Genomic DNA, 19,564 nt, shown 5'->3' on the forward strand with positions numbered 1-19,564 from the left:
GGCGGGCGGCGGGCGGGAGCTGGACTGCAGCGGGTCCGCGCGGCACCGACGGCAGGAGCCAGGGACGGGCGGGGCCGGCTACTCTCTCAATACGCGGCGGGGCGGGGCGGGGTCCCCGGGGTCTGTCACCTGAGAGGACCGAGGAAGGAGGCAGGCGCCCTCCGCTCCGCTCCGCCCCCCTCCGTCCAGTCGCCAGCGCCCACCCTCCATCCTCCACGCTCCCTCACAGCTTCCCGGAGGCCTGACTTGTAATCAGAGGACCTGGACCCTGCTCCCATTTTTCTGGAAGGAGTCAAAGGTCCGTCTGTGGGCCCCTTCTGTCTCACCTCTAGGGTGCTGCAGCTTATTTCTGACCCGCAGCCCCCAGCGCCTGGCCCAAGTTCTCAACCATGACGACCTAGTCAAGGCTGGGGCCCTTCTTTCCTCCAGAAGCAGGTCCAGCCCGCCTCACGTTCTGCAGACCTTGTAGCAGGCTCTGCCCAGCCTCACCCACCTCATTCCTTTTCACAAGCAAACAATCAGGCCTCTTTGACGTTAAAACAAACCAAAGTTCTTCCTGAATCAGCTGCCCTGTGGTTATCTCCCCCAGCCCCACAGTGAATGGGGTAGATCTCTTCACTCTGGTGTCACTGCTAACTCTTTAGTCACTGCTAACTCTTTAGTGCCTTTAAACTTCTTCACCTTCCTGTCATCTCTCTCTGCCCAATTAGGGATATCAGGCTCCTGGAAGTCACCACTGAGGCCCAAACCCTCTGTAGCTCACAGAACTGAAGGTTTTTGGTACCTGGACCTGCCCTTGGTGTTTCTGTTCTTGAAGTCTTCCTTGCCAGGCTTCCACCATCCAGCTCCCCTTCTTTTATTGCCTTTTCTCTGCAGCTCCTTTAAGCACTGGTGTCTCTAGGATGGGCTTCTCACTCCCATGATCGCCTCCATGTTCATGGAAGCAAGTGTCACCTATATAACCAGAGTTTCTCAGACCTATCAGTGCTACATAGCTTCTCTCCAGTCCCTTACCTATCCTTTTATTCATTTAAGTGCTTTGAAATCTGACTCTATCACTATTACAGACAGGCTCGTAAAACAATACAAAGTGTCAGTTTCCTCACCTGTAAGACGGATAATAATAGTCCCTATCTTTCAGGGACGGGCAAAACCAATTTGAACCAGTCAGAACTAGTGAAAATTGGTTGACCAGCTTGAACCATGCAGAAACATTCAGAATTGGTCAGAACCCATTTATCTGGTCAGAACTGGTTTTATCCAATCAGTACTGACCTTATCCAGTTAGAACCACTTTCATCCAGAACTAATGCTTTTTTTTTTAAGATTTATTTATTTATGTACACAAGAGCTGGGGTACAGGCCATAGGTGGGGGAGGTGAGAGGATTCACCAGAGACAGAGTGAGGAACAGAACAGGAAGACTGACTGTAATACACTGCTGAGGGGAGCAGTGGGCAAGACAGGAGAGGTCTGCTGCACCATGTGAGATGCTCCCTGGCTGGCCAGGGATCAAACTCGTGCTGCAGAGGCTGAGAACTGCCTCATAGTGCGGTGCTTAACCCCTTATGACACCAGGGAGGCCCTCCAGAACTAATTCTTTATAGGTAAGAGCCAGTCAGACCTGGTTTTAACCGGTCAAAACTGATTTTATCCAGTCAGAACCAGTTTTATCCAGTCAGAACTGGTTTTAACCAAATTTATCTGGTCAGAACTGGTAGCAACTGGTTTGATCAGTTTTTCTGGAAGAACTCATTCTACCTGGTCAGTCAGAACCAGTTTCATCCAGTGAGAACTGGTTTGAACCAGTTTTATCTACTCAGAACTGGTATTATCTGGTCAGAACCAGTCATAACTTGCTTTATCCAGAAACGGGTTTATCCAGGCAGAACTGGTTTTATCTGGTTAGATCCAGGCTAATCTGGTCAGTATCAGTTTGAACTTTTTTTTTCACTTGTCAGAATCAGAACCAGATTGATCTAGTTAGAACAGGTTTTATCTGTTCAGAACCAGGTTTATCTGTTCAGAGTCAGTTTGAAACCTTATTTCCACTGGTAGAACCCATCAGAACTGGTTTGATCAGTGTTTTTCCCCAGCGGAACCATTTTTTATCCAGTCATAACAGGTCAGAATTGGCTTTATTTGGTCAGAACTAGTTCTATCCAATTAGAACTGGTCAGAACCAGTTTGCACCAGTTTCATAAGTCAGAACTGGTTTTATCCAGTCAGATCCAGCTAGAACCAGTTTTATCAGGTCAGAACTGGTTTCAGGTTCAGTTGTTTTGAACAAGTTAAAATTGGTTTCAGCCATTTTGAGCCAGTCAGAACCAGTATTACCTGGTTTGAATTTGTCCGAACTGGTTTCACCATGTTGGAGCCATTTGGAGCCAGTGTCAGGTGGTTTCAGTTTCAGTTGTTTTGAACAAGTCAGACCCGATTTCAGCCATTTTGAGCCAGTTGCAACCAGTTTCAATGTCAGTTGTTTTCACAGTCAATGTCAGCTGTTTTAAGTTAGTTGGTTTTTGCCAGCTTCAACAGGTCAGAATCAGTTTCAGCCAGTTTGAACTGGTTGGAACTGGCTTCAGCTAGTTGGAACTGGTTTCAAAAGTTTGAACCAACCAGCAGGTTTGAGCTAGTCCGAGCCAGTGTCAGTTGGTTTCAGTTTCAGCTAGTTTGCTAGTTTCAGTTTCAGTTGGTTTGAACAGGCTGGAACTGGTTTCAGCCAATTTCAGCCAGTCAGAACCAGTGTCAGTTGGTTTAAATTTCACAGAACTGGTTTGAGCCTGTTTTATCCAGAACTGGTTTGATAACCTTTGAGAACTGGTTTGAGCCTATCAGAACTGGCTTGAGCTGGTCAGAACATATTTGACTGGTTTTATCCAACCAGCTCTCATTTGAACATTTTTGGAGAACTCTGATCTGTCCAGAACCAGTCAGACCAGCCAGAAAATGTTTGAACCAGTTTCGTCCATTCAGAACTAGTTTGGAACCAGCTTGAATTGACCTTATGCAGTCAGAATCAAACAATCAGGCCTCTTTGACATTAAAACAAACCAAAGTTCTTCCTGAATCAGCTGCCCTGTGGATATCTTCCCCAGACAGGAGAGGTCTACTGTGCCATGTGGGCTGCACCGCGGGTAGTGGGGATCAAACCGGCCCTGCAGAGGCTTGGGACAGCTTCACCACATCGTGCCCAACTGCCTGCGCCACCCATGGAGGCCCTGTTCCTAGTTTCTTGAACTTGGGGAGCTGATACCAAGAGAGAAGATACAGCTCTAAATAACTGGTTTTAACCAGTTGGAATAATTTTCAGTTAGTTTCTTCTTTGGTTAGAACTGATCAAAACTTCCTTGAACTTGAACTGGTTTTATCCAGTCAGAACTGGTTTCATCTAGTCAGAACCTGTTTGAACGAGTTTAATGAATGGTCGGGTCTGTTCTGGTCCTGTCCAGGTCGGGTCTGTTCTGGTCCTGTCCAGTTCAAGCCAGTCAGAACCGGTTTGATCTGGTCAGAGTTGGTTTAATTTGGTCTGGACTGGTTTGAACTGGTCAGAACTGGTTTGACTTGGTTTAATCTGGTCAGAACCGGTTTGAACCACAGGACAATTTGAAGCACTTTTCTCTAGATTTCTCTGGTCAGAACTGAACCTTTACAATTGCTGAGAATGGGGTTGAGCTTATCAGAACTGGTTTGAGCCAGTCAGGACATATTAGAACTGGTTTTATCCTATCAGATCTTTTTTGAAAGTGGGCCACTTTAAACTGACCAGAACCAGTCAGACCAGCCAGAAAAGGCTTGAAACAGTTTTAACCATTCAGAAATGGTCTGGAACTGGCTTGAACTGGTTTTTATGCAGTCAGAACGATTCACCAGTGTGAATCATTTCTGGTTAGATTCAATTTGGGTTAGAACTGACCAAAACTGGCTTGAACTGAAACCTTTTTTTCCAGTCAGAACAGATTTAACCAGCTTTATCTCCTTATTTAGAGTTGTATCTTCTCTCTCGGTATCAGCTCCCCAAGTTCAAGAAACTAGGAACAGGGCCTCCCTGGTGGCGCAGGCAGTTGGGCACAGCGCGGTGAAGCTGTCCGAAGCCTCTGCAGTGCCGGTTCGATCCCCACTACCCGCGGTGCAGCCCACAGGGCACAGCAGACCTCTCCTGTCTCACCTGCTGCTCCCCTCAGCAGGGTCAGAATCCCGGGTCAGAACCAGTTTCATCCAGTCAGAACCAGCGTTAGCCAGTCAGAACCGGTTTTATCCAGCTAGAGCCGGTCTGAACCAGTTTCCTCCAATCAGAACTGGTGTGAACCTTTTTAGCAGCTGCGAGTGGGTTTTAGCCTATTACAACTCGTTTGAGCTGGTCAGGGCATATTCAAACTGGTTTTATCCAATCAGATCTGGTTTGGACCACTCTGAACCAACCAGAAATGTTCAGACCAGTCAGAAAAGGTTTGAACTGGTTTTAACCATTCAGAACTGGTTTGGAACCATGCTGAACTGATTTTATGTGGTCAGAACTGGTTTTAACCAGTTTGAAATGCCACCTACCCAGTTTTGGTTAGAGCTGGTCAGAACCGGTTTAAACCTGTCAGACCACCCAGTAAATGTTTGAACCGTTTTTTTCCAGTTTGGAACTGGTCTGAACCAGTTTTATCCAGTCAGATCCATATAGGTATTATAACATAACTGACTTTCTGGTAAAGTCCCAACTTCTGAGCCACAGGAAACCAGGGTCTGGTGCTCTGGCGCCACCTAGTGGTATTATGCTGAAGCACACCATGCTGACAAGTTGAACAAAAAAGTCTTTTTCTTATTCCTAGTTTCTTTTATTATTATTATTATTATTATTATTATTATTATTATTATTATTTATACAAGAAGCGGGGTAAAGGCCAGATGAGCGGGAGGGTGAGAGGATTCACCAGAGACAGAGTGGGGAGCAGAACAGGCAGGATGCCTGAAATACACTGCTGAGGGGAGCAGCAGGTGAGACAGGAGAGGTCTGCTGTGCCATGTGGGCTGCACCGCGGGTAGTGAGGATCAAACCGGCACTGCAGAGGCTTGGGACAGCTTCACCGCGCCGTGCCCAACTGCCTGCGCCACCCAGGGAGGCCCTGTTCCTAGTTTCTTGAACTTGGGGAGCTGATACCAAGAGAGAAGATACAACTCTAAATAAGGAGATATCATGGCTTCTAGGACAATTAGAACTTACAGTTTGTATTCAGTTAGAATTGGATCCTGATTCTACCACATTCTAGTTGTGTAACTATGAACCATCACTCTTTGCGTCTCAGTGGCCCCATGTGTAAAAGAGGGGGAACTTGAGTACCTCTTGATATCCATGAAGTGCTTAGCACTTTGGCACTTAGCAAGCTTTGGAGATGTATTTTAGGTCAAAGGAACTTTGTAAGCAATATTCAGAACCAGGGTAGGTAACAAGTTGCCTCTTCCTTGCTCGAAAAAGGGTTGGTCTCCTGCTGGACTGTACCTGTCTGTTAACCACAACACAGTGAGAGGCATTGGAACCACTTCTAGGACCAGCTGCCCACTCCAGGCTGACCTCCAGGCCTAGGCAGATTTGCTCACTTGGGCTTTGGCTGCCCTCAGATGGGCAGAATATGCCAACTACTTTCCTTCTTGGCTGGAGCAGAGCTCCTCCGAATTCCTTTGAGCTGCCCAATCCCATCCCTGGTTCCATCGACCCCTTATTGCTTCATCTGATTCTTTTCCAGTCCTGGTCAACACTAATAAGCCACGGTGCTGGCTTCCAGGAGTTATATCTCTTGGTTTTCCTCCCACCTCCTAACACTGCTTTCTTTGGCTTCTTTGTGGGTTTGTTTTCTCTGCACACCCTAAAGACCCTGTCCTGTCCTCTTCTTACTCCACATAGTATTCCTGGGTCACGGTGGTTTCCTAGAGCTTCCATAACCAAGTACCACAAACTGGGTAACTTAGATGGCAGAAATTTATTCTCTCACAGTTGGGAGGTGAATACAAAACCAAGGTGTGAGCAGGGCCTTACTTCCTCTGAAATCTCTGGGGAAGGATCCTTTCCATCAGCTTATGGCCGACCAGCTTTTCTGTGGATGGTGGTAGCATAGATCCAATTGCTGCTTCCTCTCCACTTGGTTGTCCCTTTCTGTCTTTTCTCTTCTTAAAAGGATATCAGCCGTATAAGGTTAGATAAGGGCAAGAGAGTGTCACAATTTTTAAATCTTTGCCAACATGTAAGTGAAACAGATTTTCTTATTCTCTGAATTTTTATTTCTAATAGATTTTTTTCATACATTTACTTAAATTTTTTTAATTGTACATGTGATGTGTACTAAAATGGGACTCTTTGGGCAACAGTATAAAAGCAGCCATAATGTCAAATCTCCATGTCCAAATATAAAGTGATACTTCTTTAGGCCAGTGTAGAGGACACTGTCTTCTCCTACCCCTGCCCCCTCCTTGTTCCGTTCCCTGCCCATTTCTGGTGGAAAGGGAGAATTCTTGTAGCTTAGTAAATGATGGTCAGAACCACTATTCCATGGCAGGCAGATAATAAGAATGTGGTTTCTACATCATATGGATTCTTCCATCTAAAGAATTCAGAAATTCTAAAATTGACACTCATTTGCTGATGAGTGTCAAAATCTTTCCTAGGATAGAGTAAAAAATGATGTGATCTGTGGCCCTGCCCACCATGGACCCTGTGGCAGACACCATTTGACTGCTCACAGCCATTCCCAGCCTCTTTCCCCACTGCTGCCTCCCATTCTAAAGGCTGCAAAGCCAGATACACGTTTTCCTGGCTTTTTTAGTAGTTAGGCTTGAGGCATGTCACCTGGTTCTGGCCAAGGAGTCTTAAGGGAAAGACTGCTGGGAGCTTCTCGGAAAACCTTTGCTTTCCTGTTAAAAGAAACAGCCAGATTGGGGACATTCCTTTTTCCCTCTTCCTGCCTCCAAAGAGAATGTGGTGGTCGGAGCTGTGGTGATCATTTTGTGACCATGAGGTGATTAGCACGAGTAGTGTTTCTCAAACTTGAATGTGCATCAGGATCACCCAAAAGATGTCTTAAAACACAGACTACTGTGCCCTACCCCCTAAGATTCTGAGCCCCAGGGCTAGTTTGGCCTGGGAATGTACATTTCTAACAAATTTCCAAGTAAAACAGATGCTATTTGTCTGGAGACTACACTTTAAGAATCACTGAACATGAAGATGAAAATTCAATAGGTTGGTGATAGTAAAGCTGAATGAGAGTCTGGTTGCTGATGGTCTTGCCCGGTAGTTGAGTCAATATAAATAACTGCTAACCTCTAGACTCCTTGCTCTATGAGAAAATAAGCTACTATTTGTTTAAGTTACAGTTAGTTGGGCTTTTTTCGACCCATATTCAAAAGGAATCTGATGCCTAAAACTTGTAAGTTTAAGCAATCAGAACTTAGAGAGCTGGACTCTGCAGGAGGGGCAGAAAGTGTCTCCAGAGGGATGCTTATCTGAGGCTAACTTCGCAAGGAGTAAAACTGCCTCACCAGGAAATGTTTTTAGCCATCTCTTAGCATCTAGGATGTTTGTATTGTAAGATTATGGGGGGGGGGGCGGGGGGTTGATACTAGGAATTTAAAAAATATTTTTATGTTACATCGTTTAACAGGTCAAGTAATTATACAAGGTTTATAATAACAACCATTTTCAACTCTTGTAGTTGTTCCTTCTGGAATTTGCAAATTCACTTGCATCTTAAACTACCGTAATTTACCTTTCCAGCTTTAATTATTCACTTCCTACAATGGAAGGTAAGAATTTAGATTTCTTTTTACATATCCTCCCCTACTCTGTTCCTCCCTCATACTTCCCCCAACATAATTAAATAACAATCATTTGTTCAATTAATACTCAATGTCTACAACATTACGATTAGATGTTAATTGACAGCTGAGCCTTGCATTCTTGATTTCCGTTTTTTTCTGGTTAAATATTTTTGTCCCTGCAGTCAATAATTGCTTCATTTTCTATGAATCTAGGATTAATTCACTCTGTGAGCCTCAGACAGAAGAGAATTTCCTCTTCATTCCAACACATCGGTTAATCTAGGCATTGCATTTTTCTTGGCTCTGTCCACCCTAGTTTCTGTCGCTGCTCCAGTGCGGAGGAAGTCTGGGTTGCAGAGCTGTCACCCTGGAATTTCCCTTCCGCCATCACATGGGAAAAACCTTTCTTTTTCCTGTGCAGAATGCTCTGTTTTCTGAATTTGATATTTTCCTTTTTCTTGATTTACTCTGTCTTTTAGACAAAATATGCATAGGAAGGGAACTGGGTAGTGTTCCAGCAGGAACTGTGAGAGAAACAGCTGAGGGGAGTTTACAAAGTGGGCAGATTAAAAAAACTACCCCGAGGGGAGTGATATTGCCAGATAACAGCAGGAAGGTACTACCCCCAAGGCCTGAAGGGGCAAGAGCTCCTCCCTGTGGTGGGAGCCACAGCTAGAGGGGAGGCCTGCTTAGAGGCACCCTGTCCATCACTGGAAGGCTAGGGTGGCTCTGCAGCAGGGACAGTGCAGAGGAAACAAACCAAACACCTTCTCTCCACACCTGTCCTCTTCCCACTTGTGCCTCCCATTGGCTGAATCCAGCGGGACCCAGTGTGCAGGAGAGTGGGGTTAAGGCTGTGCAGAGAGGGGCACGGAACAGAGGAAGGGGGACGGTGAGGGAATGGATGTGGAGGGCCGCGGAGAACAGCTTCTAGAAGAGGTAAAATTTTGATATTGAGTATATCTAAAATCATCTTCAGTCAGTGCTGCTTCTAGAATGCTAATTTAGTAGACAAAGAATTCTGAGCTGGCCACTCCTTTTCTTCAGAATTTTGGAGGCAGTGTTCCACTGATTCCTGGCTTCCAGATAGCTGTTGAGAAATTTGTGCCGTTCTCTTTCCTAACCCCTCCTTTTTCTTTTAAATTTATGCATACGTTTTGATTTTTACTTTATTATAATTAGTCTTTTTCCTGGCCCCTTATTTAGGTTTTCTAAATTCCTGCTATGAGTGAGACCATCTGGTATTTTTCTTTTTCTTTCTGGCTTATTTCGCTGAGCATGATCCCTTCCAGCTCCATCCATGTTGCTGCAAATTGCATAAGTTTATCTTTTTTGATTGTTGAGTAATATTCCATGGTATATATGTACCACATCTTCTTGATCCAGTCATTTGGGTTGTTTCCATAGCTTAGCTATTGTAACACACTATTCGGAGGGAGCAGGATCAAAACAAGGGGGAGTGGGAATTGTGTGGGGACTATAACCAAGATGAAAATGCACACAATTGTGCAAAAATGAAAAATGATGTAAAAATATATAAAATTTAAAAAATAATAAAAAATAAATTAAAAAATTTATGTTAAAAATTATGCATACACTAACTGGGTAGGCCAGAGGTATGGGGGGGTGAGAGGATTCACCAGAGACAGAGTGGGGAGCAGAACAGTAGATCTACTGAAATACACTGCTGAGGGGAGCAGTGGGAGAGTCAGGAGAGGTCTGCTGCACCATGTGGGTATCTCCCTGCCCAGGGATTGAACTCGTGCTGCAGTAGCTGGTGATAGCTTGATAGTGCTAAGACTTAGCCCCTTGTGCCACCAGCTGAATAGCTGAATTTTTTTTATGTGAATAAGTTTCCACTTCTAGAAACTTAGTGGTCTACTTTTTGATGAGAAGTGATTTTATATCATTATCTGATTGGGCTCCCTGGGTAGGCCCAAACCAGCTATGCTTGCTTAGTCCCTCCTAGGCCATGAAGTACAGGCAACATGGGTAGAGATGCCTACTCTCCAGTCTCATTACATAGTTGTGATGCAACTGCTTCTGTATGATCTCTGGTCACTGATGCATCTGTGGACAATGTAGCAAGATCTGGGCTAGGAGTCAGATGCTAATAGAAAAGTCAATCTACCTCCTCTCTCAGAATCTATAATCTGGATGTTTTATGTAAAATTATCTGGGGGAGAGAAGGAAGAGAGAGCTATTTGATAGATGTGAGGGGCACAGTTTGTTTAGAGGAAAAGAGTGGGTGGTGAAAACAGTAGGTGGTGTAGCAGGAAATCTTTCTCCATCAGGCCACTCAGGTACCCGGCAGTGAGCCATGTAATTTCACTTATATGTAGAAGGTAAAGAAATAAAACAAATGAACAAACAAAACATAATGAATTCTTAGATTTTAAGAATAGCATAGTGATTATCAGAAGGCGAGCAGGTAAGAGATGAATGGGTAAAAGGTCAATTGCATGGTCACACAGGCGGAAACTTGACTTTTGATGGCAAACAGTGTAGTATATACAGATACCAATTTATAATGCTGTATTCCTGAAACCTTTATAATGTGATAAACCAGTGTTGCTTCAATTTATTAGAAAAAAAAAAAAAAAGGAAATAGTGGTTTCCGGTTGGAGTCAGCCAGTGGGAAGAACAAGTAGGAAATCAGAAGGCAGGAGTGGAGAGAAGTTGTTTATTTCCTGCGCTCTATCTCTGCTGGCAGAGCCTGGAATCTCTGCAGTGACAGCCCGAGCACCATGATCACACACGGGTTTTCTCAGCGAGCTCTATCAGCAATGGAACCGAGGCTCTTCTAAACATGTCAGGCTGTGGAACGGCACACAGGGGAAGTGGAGTAGAAGAGGAGAGGAGGGGCATGTAGTTCAACCCCAGAGCTCAAAGAACTGGCTTGTAGAGCATATATATTTATGTTTTCAAGGGCAGAACTCTCACTCTGTGAGGCCGTGAAGACTTTTAAATCATGTCAAGTTTTCTACATGAAAAAAAAATTTTGAAAGTTAGCTGAAGAAAGTTGATTAAATGGACTAGGAGTCCACATACAGACCTAGCCATAAAATGGCAACAATATTATCTAGCTTTTAAAAAAAATATTTATGTATTTCTGCATACAAGAACTGGGGTGCAGGCCAGAGGGGGTGTGTGTGTGTGTGTGTGTGTGTGTGTGTGTGTGTGTGTGTGAGGATTCACCAAAGACAGAGTGAGGAACAGAACAGGCAGATTGACTGAAATACATGGCTGAGGGGAGCAGCAGGTGAGACAGGAGAGGTTTGTGACCCATGTGGGTCACCTCCCTAGCCAGGGATCGAGCTCGTGCTGCAGAGGCTGTGGATAGCTTCACAGTGCTGTGTTTTAACCCCTTGCATCACCAGGAAGGCCCCTATTATCTAGCTTTGTTAATGAAATTTATTTTATGAGTGCTATCCTAAATAGGCACAGTGACTGATTTGTGGTTTAGAAAGTTTTTAGTTCAACAAATGAACATTTCCAATAGCAATCATACAAAGATATTCACCACACTACCTTTTAGGTAGCATTATAAGTATTCTATCACATCAGTTATTCTAACAATTTAAACACCGGTTTCTATTATACTTTGTTCTCTTATATCTGTGAGTTGGGGTTTCAAAATACACTAACATAAAAACCAAGAAAAGAAATCATTGAGGTCAAGCATGATGTGTAAGTCTCTTCAATGCATTCCTATTTCAGAATTGTATTCATAGATTAAATGCTACCAAATTGTCCAGTAGCCACTGAAACAGGAAACTCTTCTCTCTGGTGTGAAACAGTTTTTTGATAACACAGTCATATTAAGGAACACAGGGAACATTTCTGTGAGAACTGTCAACACAGCATATTGTATCAGCTGACTGCGCAAGGGAAGGCTTATGAGCTCCCAGCACTGGGTGGCAGGGTGTCCTGTGAGCTCCCAGCACTGGGTGGCAGGGTCTCCTGTGAGCTCACTGCCTGAGGGCTGGCTTCTGTCTTGAGCTCACCACTGTTCTAGGCCACCTCAGGCCTTGCTGGCAGCGTCTCACGTGACCTCACTGTGTCGGGGGTGGCATCTTGCTTGAGCTTACCTCGTTGAGGTGCAGTGTCTCCTGTGAGCGCACTGCCTTCAGGACAACAGTGCCTCCTGGATGCCGCCGGGATCACACAACCTTAGTCTTGACCCCATGCTGAGGGCCGGCAGGCATCTCTGGTCTATCACCATGGTGAGAAGCCTTGCGCAGAGGCTGAGATCAAGGCTGCCTTCCTTGGTCCCTTACCCTCTGCGTGGAGTGAGTATGGGAGGAGGAGGATGTGATGAAGATCCTCTGTACGGTGAGGAGATTGAAATTTGGAAGGGTGCTGGAAGCTGACAGAGACAAGATAGTCAAAGCACCAAGAAGCATAAAATGGGCAACTGCATCACACTGTTTATAAAAACCTACAAGTTCAGTCCACCAATGTTACTCAGCATCTCAGAAAACATTTCTCAGCAGTAAATCATACAATGCTTTGTAGCAGACATTGGGCAAGAAAATTATTCAAGAGATACCAATTAGAAAGCAACTAAGTGTTCACAGCATTTTCATCAGGAGTGGATTCTGTCTCAAGAAACAACTTTCCTTGATCATCCACAAGGGCATCTCTTCATCTGTTCAAGCTTTACATCTTCAGGCTCCACCTCTAATCCTGGGTTTCTTGCTGTTTCTCCCACATATGCAGTGACTTCTTCCTCTGACATCTTGAGCCCGTCAAACTCATCATGAGGGGTGGTGTCCACTTCCGCCAAACTCCCTTCAGTGCTGACATTGGAACCTCAGCCCATGAATCCTGTATGTTCTCTGTGGCACCTAGATTGGTGAATCGTTTCCAGGAGGTTTCCAATGACTCTGCCCAGATCCATCGGAGGAATCACTATCTCTGGCAGTTATAGCTGTAGGAAATGTATTTCTTGAATAACAAGGCATGATCCATGAGCTGCAGAAGGGAGAAAAGCATCATCCATCTCTTTGTATGTCTTCATAAGAACTCTCAGGTGAGAGTTTGTCAATAAGCAGTGTACTTTGAAAGGAACTCTTTTTCTGAGCAGTAGGTCTCAACAGTGGGCTTAAAATATTCAGTAAACCATGTGGTGAATAGAAAAAAAAAGTAAACCTAGGGAAAAAAAAAGAATTGTCAAGACAAAATTTAATATTTTAAAAAAATTGTACTTGGGAAGGGAAGAAGTTAGCTTTGAGCATATTTTCAGACCTTAGGATATGCATTCACTTTAATATGCTACTAATATGATAATAATATCGGGATAGAGTAGGTTATACTACAGTAAACAGAATTCAGTGAGTAAATAAGAAAAATGTTTCTCTCTTGCGTGTGCTATGCATTTTTTATGTATTATCACACACAGGGTTCTCGCTTATCAAGTTCTCAGGAACTCAGGTTAATAGGGCAACCACTATTATGGACTGAATGTTTACATGCTCTCAAAATTCATATATTAAATAGAGCCTGCTCCCCAATTTGCAGGCCTTTGGGAAGTAGGCCTTTGGGGAGGTGATTAGGTCATGAGGGTCGAGCCTTCTTGAATGGGGTTAGTGTCCTAAGAAAAGGGACTCCAGAGAACTTTCTCTCACCTCTTCTGCCTTGTGAGGATGTAGCATGAAGGCTCCATCTGTGAATGAGGAATGGTTCTCACAACAGGCATGGGATCTCTCAGCACCTTGACCTTGGAATTCTCAGTCTCTAGAACTGTGAGAAATAAATTTCTTTTTTTTAAAGATTTATTTATTTATACAAGAACTGGGGTACAGGCCAGAAGCGCAGGAGGGTGAGAGGATTCACCAGAGACAGAGTGGGGAGTGGAACAGGCAGATGGACCAGAAATACAGCTGAGGGGAGCAGCAGGTGAGCCAGGAGAGGTCTGCCGTGCCATGTGGGTATCTCCTTGGCCAGCCAGGAACCAAACCCATGCTGCAGAGGCTGCAGACAGCTTCACAGCACTGCACTCAACCTGCTGCACCACCAGGGAGGCCCAAGAAATAAATTTCTGTTGTTTATGAGTCATACATTCCATGATATTCTGAACTAAGGCAATTAGTGTCTTCAACATTGATGGTCAGAGGGAAAGAGAATCAGAAGAAACTCAAAGCAGCAAATAAATGTTTAAGTTATGAAGTGAAATACCTTTTCTGCTCAAACTCATTGGGCACACCCAACAATAAGAGGATCAGGAAATAAAATCTCAAGAGATTTTGCCAAGGAGGCAGAATATAAAAAAATGTTTAGTGAAGAACATTAGTTTTCTATCACTCAATATGCACCAAGACCTACTGTAAATATATACAGGTATTATGTCTGTTTAGCCTCACCACAATCCCATGAAATAGGTAGTATTAATATAATCATTTCTGTTTTATAGATGAAATAACTGAGGCACAGGTTAACTAACCTGCTCAAAACTACACAGATAGTAAATTGTGAAACTGTGGGCTTAAACCCAGTCATTTTGGCCCCATAGTCTGTGTGCTTAATCACCAGACTGTAATCTCTCACTAGATGGGAAAATATGAGAAGCATTGCTGATGGAGAGCCACTAAAGGATTTTTAAGCAGGAGGTGTGACTCACTCAGATTTGCCACTTAGGCAGTTCTCTAAAAAGTGATGTGGAGAATCCCTTTAACTAGGGTTGGACTAAGGCAGGAAGGCTATCTGCATAGTGAAGAGATGGAGGTGAAGAGGACTTCAAATTAAGGCACAATTGTCACAATTAATTATATAATCTTGAGCCTCTGTTTTATTGTTTCTTTAAAAATGGTTATAGTAACACCCACTATTTACCCTGTAGGTGGGTTTTTCTAAGGATTATAAAAGATAGCATTAATGAAGACTCTAACTATATTAAGGCTCTGCAATCACAGAGATCTAGGTTAAAAATCCCAGCTCTACTACTCCTAAATGAGGGAGCTTATTATCCTAAGTCTCAGTCTGTTCATTTATAACATAGGTGTTAAAGTAAGAAAAGTAAGTTAAAGAAAAAAATACTACAAACTTGTAACAGGTTGAGAAAATCAGCTTAGATGGGAAGGCAGAATTCTTGCTAGAGAAATAACTGAGATTTTGTTTAGGAAAAACACCTTAATACACGTGTGCTTATGAAAGTCAAGTTTCCTACGCATGACTAGAAGGGAAGATGGAGATTTAATGTTTTTTTTTCTTAAAGATTTGTTTATTTATGCATACAAGAACTGGGGTGTAAGCCAGAGGTGGTGGTGGGGGGGTGAGAGGAATCAACAGAGAGAGTGGGGAGCAGAACAGGTGGCTCTACTGAAATGCACTGCTGAGGGGAGCAGCAGGCAAGGGAGGCAGGAGAGGTCTGCTGCACCCAGGTGAATTGCTCCCTGGCCAGCCGGGGATCTACTTGTGCTGCAGTGGCTGTCAGTAGCTTGATAGCACTGTCTTTAACCTCTGCATCACCAAGGAGGCCGGAATTAAATGGTTTTGATTAAGAAACAGAAATTCTTAGTTTTTGAGTGCAGTCTGGTTTTGAGAGAAGGTAAACACAGAAGAAGGGGTTTCACTGGAGATTAAGTAACTAAGCATCTACTCTTACCAACTTTCCTGATCTGGTCTATCCATGGTAGCCTCAGTGATCTTTTAAAGCCACAAATCAGATCATAATGTTCCCACTCCCCCAGAAGGTCCTTGATACTTAGAAGTTTCAAGTTCTTGATTCTTAAAAGGTATGAGTGAATGAATAAATGAGTGAATGTTTGTCAGATGACAGGAGGATCCTTAAGAAAAAAAAGAGCCACTGAGAAATTCTCTGCAGCAAGGGTGACTTTGGACAATGACGTTTAACAATTATTTAAAAATAGTTGCCTATTCTGTACTATGCTGTATTCATCCCTCTGCCACTCCCCCGAATAACCTTCAGTAAAGATCTGCTGCACCAAACTGCACTGTTTGGAGAAGGTTTCAGGAAAGAAAGAACAAAGTATCTAGGCACCAGGCAAAACCATGTCCAAAGATGGCAGCAATTGCAAAAGGAAAGCTAATGATTACAGGGGCTGAGAATTCAGTGGGGAAAAATGTATTCCAAGTGAGAGGTGACCAGAATCCTCTGAAAATTTGGGAAGGATCTAATATCTTGTGGGTTAGGGACTGTTGAAGGGAATAAATGCCATCAGGAGTTTGGAGGTATCCACATGCTCAGGTTATATAAGGGTCCAAGGATTATATTGGGATATCTTGTTATGCGCTTTAGTACAGTGCCTGGTACATAGAAAGAGCTCAGTATATATTAATTGTTCTTTCCCTTTCCTTTCTTCCACCCCCTTTTTTTTAAATACAAGAACTGGGGTACAGGTCAGAGGCACGGCAGGGTGAGAAGATTCACCAGCGACAGAGCAGAACAGACAGATGTACTGAAATACACTGCTGAGGGGAGCAGCGGGGGAGACAGGAGAGGTCTGCCGCGCCATGTGGGTATCTCCCTGGCTGGCCGGGACTCGAACCCGCGCTGCAGAGGCTGCAGACAGCTTCTCAGCCCGCTGCGCCTCCGGGGAGGCCCTCTTTCCACTCCCTTCCGTCAAGGCTTCATTCATTCTTTTCCAAGGACATGCAGGGGCGTGCCCGCTGCTCCTCCGTCCGAGCCCAAGCGCCGCCCTCATCTAGCCCCGGGTTCCCGAGAGGCGGGGCCGCGGGAAGAGCCGGCGCGGCGCCGGGGAGGCGGGGCGCATGCGCGGGCCTGGCTGGGTGGCGGCGAGAGGAAGAGCTGCCGGAAGTAGGGGGCTGAGGTGGTGGCAGAGCAGGCGGCAGCTGCCAGGGAGACGAGGCGCGGGACGCGCGGCCCGCAGACAGGCGGGGGAGTCGTCTTCTGCTGCCCCCACCCAGGCGGCCCGGGAGCCCCTCAGTCTGGGTGACGGACCCCTGGTCCGGCCGCCTCCTCTTGTCTTGGGCCTGCGGGGGGGGCAGGGGCCCACACTTGGGGGGCTGCAGAGTGGGGGGCGGGCACCGCTGACCGGAGAAGGGGCGCCGGGGCTGCGTCGAGGAGCGGTTCTCTCTCGCTCAGGAGGTGCCCCTGGGCAGGGAACCGGGATCCTCACCCCCGAACTGCGGCGGAGGTTGCTGGGGGCGAGGAGGGCGAGTCGCCCTCTGCCCCCGCCGGCACCCTGGCCATGACCGGCAAGTCGGTGAAGGACGTGGATCGGTACCAAGCGGTCCTGGCCAACCTGCTGCTGGAGGAGGATAACAAGTTTTGCGCGGACTGCCAGTCTAAAGGTAGCGCATCCTCCCTGGGGGCGAGGGGTCCAGGCGCGGGGCCGAGCCGGGGAGGGGGCCCTCCTGGGGCGGGGGTGTCTGGGGCTTGGGCCGCCTGAAATGGAAACGCGTGCTGCTCTTGCTAATGAGGCTGGTGGGTGTTCTGCAGCGCCTGCTTTGGTGTGGGGAGAGGTTGCGAGGGCGAGTGTGTGTGCTTGGGGAGGGGGTGGTGAGGGTGGAAGTGTCGGGAAACGTGTAGGTGAGAATGTCTGTATTTCAGGGCTCTGAATGAGTGCTGGGCCACCTGGCAGCCCAGAGGCAGCCCGGAGCTCTCAGCATGCCCCCTTGCAAAGCTGGGGGGTGAGCTGCAGTGTGTGTGTGTGTGTGTGTGTGTGAGAGAGAGAGAGAGAGAGAGAGAGGAGAAAGTGAGACACAGGAGGAAAACTGCTTAAATGATTTTTAAAGGTGGTGATTGTTGCTGCTATTTAATTAGCAGCTCCTGTCATTTTACAGCCTTTCTGAGATCTGACAGAGCCTCCGAGCCCTTCTTCCTGGATGTGTGCAGTCAGAAGCTGCCTTATGCAGTGACACAGTGCGGATTTCTAGACAGCCTGGCCCTGGTTTGTGGAGTGCGTTGGAGGCCTTATGTGTGCGTGGTGGGAGAAACTAGCAGATTGTGGCTGTAGTGCAGGATCTGCTTAACCAGTGAGGGAAAGGAAGCAAGGGATGCATCGAATTTGTCGCTTCCCTGGTGATTACCCTTCTAAAGGTGACATAGGATCATTGTAAAATGGCAGAGCCATTTAACCTTTGTTTTCTGTGGCCTCAAAGGTTCATGGTTTGATAAAATTGATATGACAGGAAAGCTTGATTATTCGAGAAATGTTTGCCCTCAAAAGGTACACATACCAAGTTCTGTAAATATTTTGTTTTCTTTCTGCATTCTTTGGTATATAATTGAAGGAGTTGGGATAATTCTTTTCTGCTTGATTAGGGGAAAAGAGATTGTTGCATTTGGGGAGCTATTGTTAATTTACTTTTGTTCATAATGCAGTGGATTTGCCAAGGTTGTTGGCCATCTGCTTATTGAACGTATAGTACCCAGCAAAGATTCACATGTATTTGTATTTATTAATATTGAGAAAGGAAGTAGATGCTTAATTGATACTTTCACTCATTTATCTTTTATTTTAGAAAAATAAGGTCATTTAAGGAGAATAAGGGAATGAAACATTGATTTGGATACCTGCTAATATAGTTTAGTGCACTTTAGGAAAACAGGTTCCCAGACTTCTTTCCTGAATTTTGTTTTAGGAAGAATGGATTTTGAAAATCAAAATCAGCTTACTTGGTAAAGTTGTTTTAACTGACTTTTGTTAGATCTTGTATTAGGTCTATTGAAAGACTTGGTTTAAAATTTAGGAGTGTTTCTCTTGGCTTTACTAAAAATCCTGTGTCCTCAGTTGACAGATCTTGAGTCACAGTGAAACAACCAATTGGAGTGAGCATTGTTACATTTAGGGTGTCAAATGCCATTTTGATGATTCGTACTACCCCCAGCCTCCATTTCTCAAGCCAGTCTGATACTTACTCATATTCCAATAAAATATGGCATATGGGAGAGAGAGGTTGATTCGTCACTTCCTCCAAATTTTCCATTGCTTTTTATCAATAGCATTACTGGGGATCAGGTAAGGAAGCATTAGTTAATACTTAATGAGAACTAGTAACTGCTGGCATGTCAACTTTGTTAACTGCTGTTCATGGTAGAATCCTATTTCCTAAAACAATTGCTTTTCACAAATAAGTTTTATATTTTAATTTGGTAGCTTCAGTGGCTTGGTCATAATAACAAAAATCTTTTAGTTCAGTTAAATAAATCATTTATTGAGGCCTCAGTTTACCCAAATTGTGAATGATCTAGCCCCTTCTATAACTCCTCTCCTTTTCCCTAATTTTGGTTGTCTTGGTGATCACGTGAACAACTATCAGATCATGACTTAAAGAAAAAAGATACTATCGCTTGCCATAGGTCCAAAGATGTGGTTTCCTCATCACCCCAAACTATCAAGTTATTGTGACTTTCGGTTAATATTTTAGGCATAACTTAAGTAGTGATACAACAGAGAACAAACATACTGAAAATTTCAAATATGTTCATAGTAATTCTACATATGGGCCTGCCTGGTTTTTGAATAAATCCTTGGTGATGTTGCTCAAGCTTTAGTTTTTAGGTCTTCAGTTCCACATTTTACCAGTGTGCCTGGAATGACTCGTAATCAACCTTTTCAGACTGGTTTCAATTAAATACTAACTTATTTACCATGAAAGGATCTCCCATTCTAGTGACCTGAATACTTGTGTCTGCTATTGGAACACTACTCGGTATCAAGTCTTGTAAAAAATTGAGAGCTGCTTAATGAACAAAGAATCAAAATGGAAGAAATTTGATGGTCTTCAGGAATATTTACTTTAGACTCAAACACCACAAGAATTCTGGAGTCTGACAA

At 44.6% G+C, this 19,564-nt stretch overlaps 1 protein-coding gene across 1 annotated transcript in view; it reads left to right on the plus strand.

The window, feature by feature from the left end:
- Nucleotides 1-16,587: 16,587 nt before the first annotated feature.
- The window catches only part of SMAP2 (small ArfGAP2), a 38,969-nt gene continuing 35,992 nt past the window's right edge, over nt 16,588-19,564 (plus strand). Inside the window, exon 1 of the mRNA XM_037498644.2 lies at nt 16,588-17,075. Within this exon, the coding sequence (XP_037354541.1) occupies nt 16,973-17,075 (103 nt within the window). The 5' untranslated portion in view covers nt 16,588-16,972. The remainder of the gene's footprint in view (nt 17,076-19,564) is intronic.

This window comes from Talpa occidentalis, unplaced genomic scaffold, assembly GCF_014898055.3.
Source record: "Talpa occidentalis isolate TD23 unplaced genomic scaffold, MPIMG_talOcc4v2.1 talOcc4.9, whole genome shotgun sequence".
NCBI lineage: Eukaryota > Metazoa > Chordata > Mammalia > Eulipotyphla > Talpidae > Talpa > Talpa occidentalis.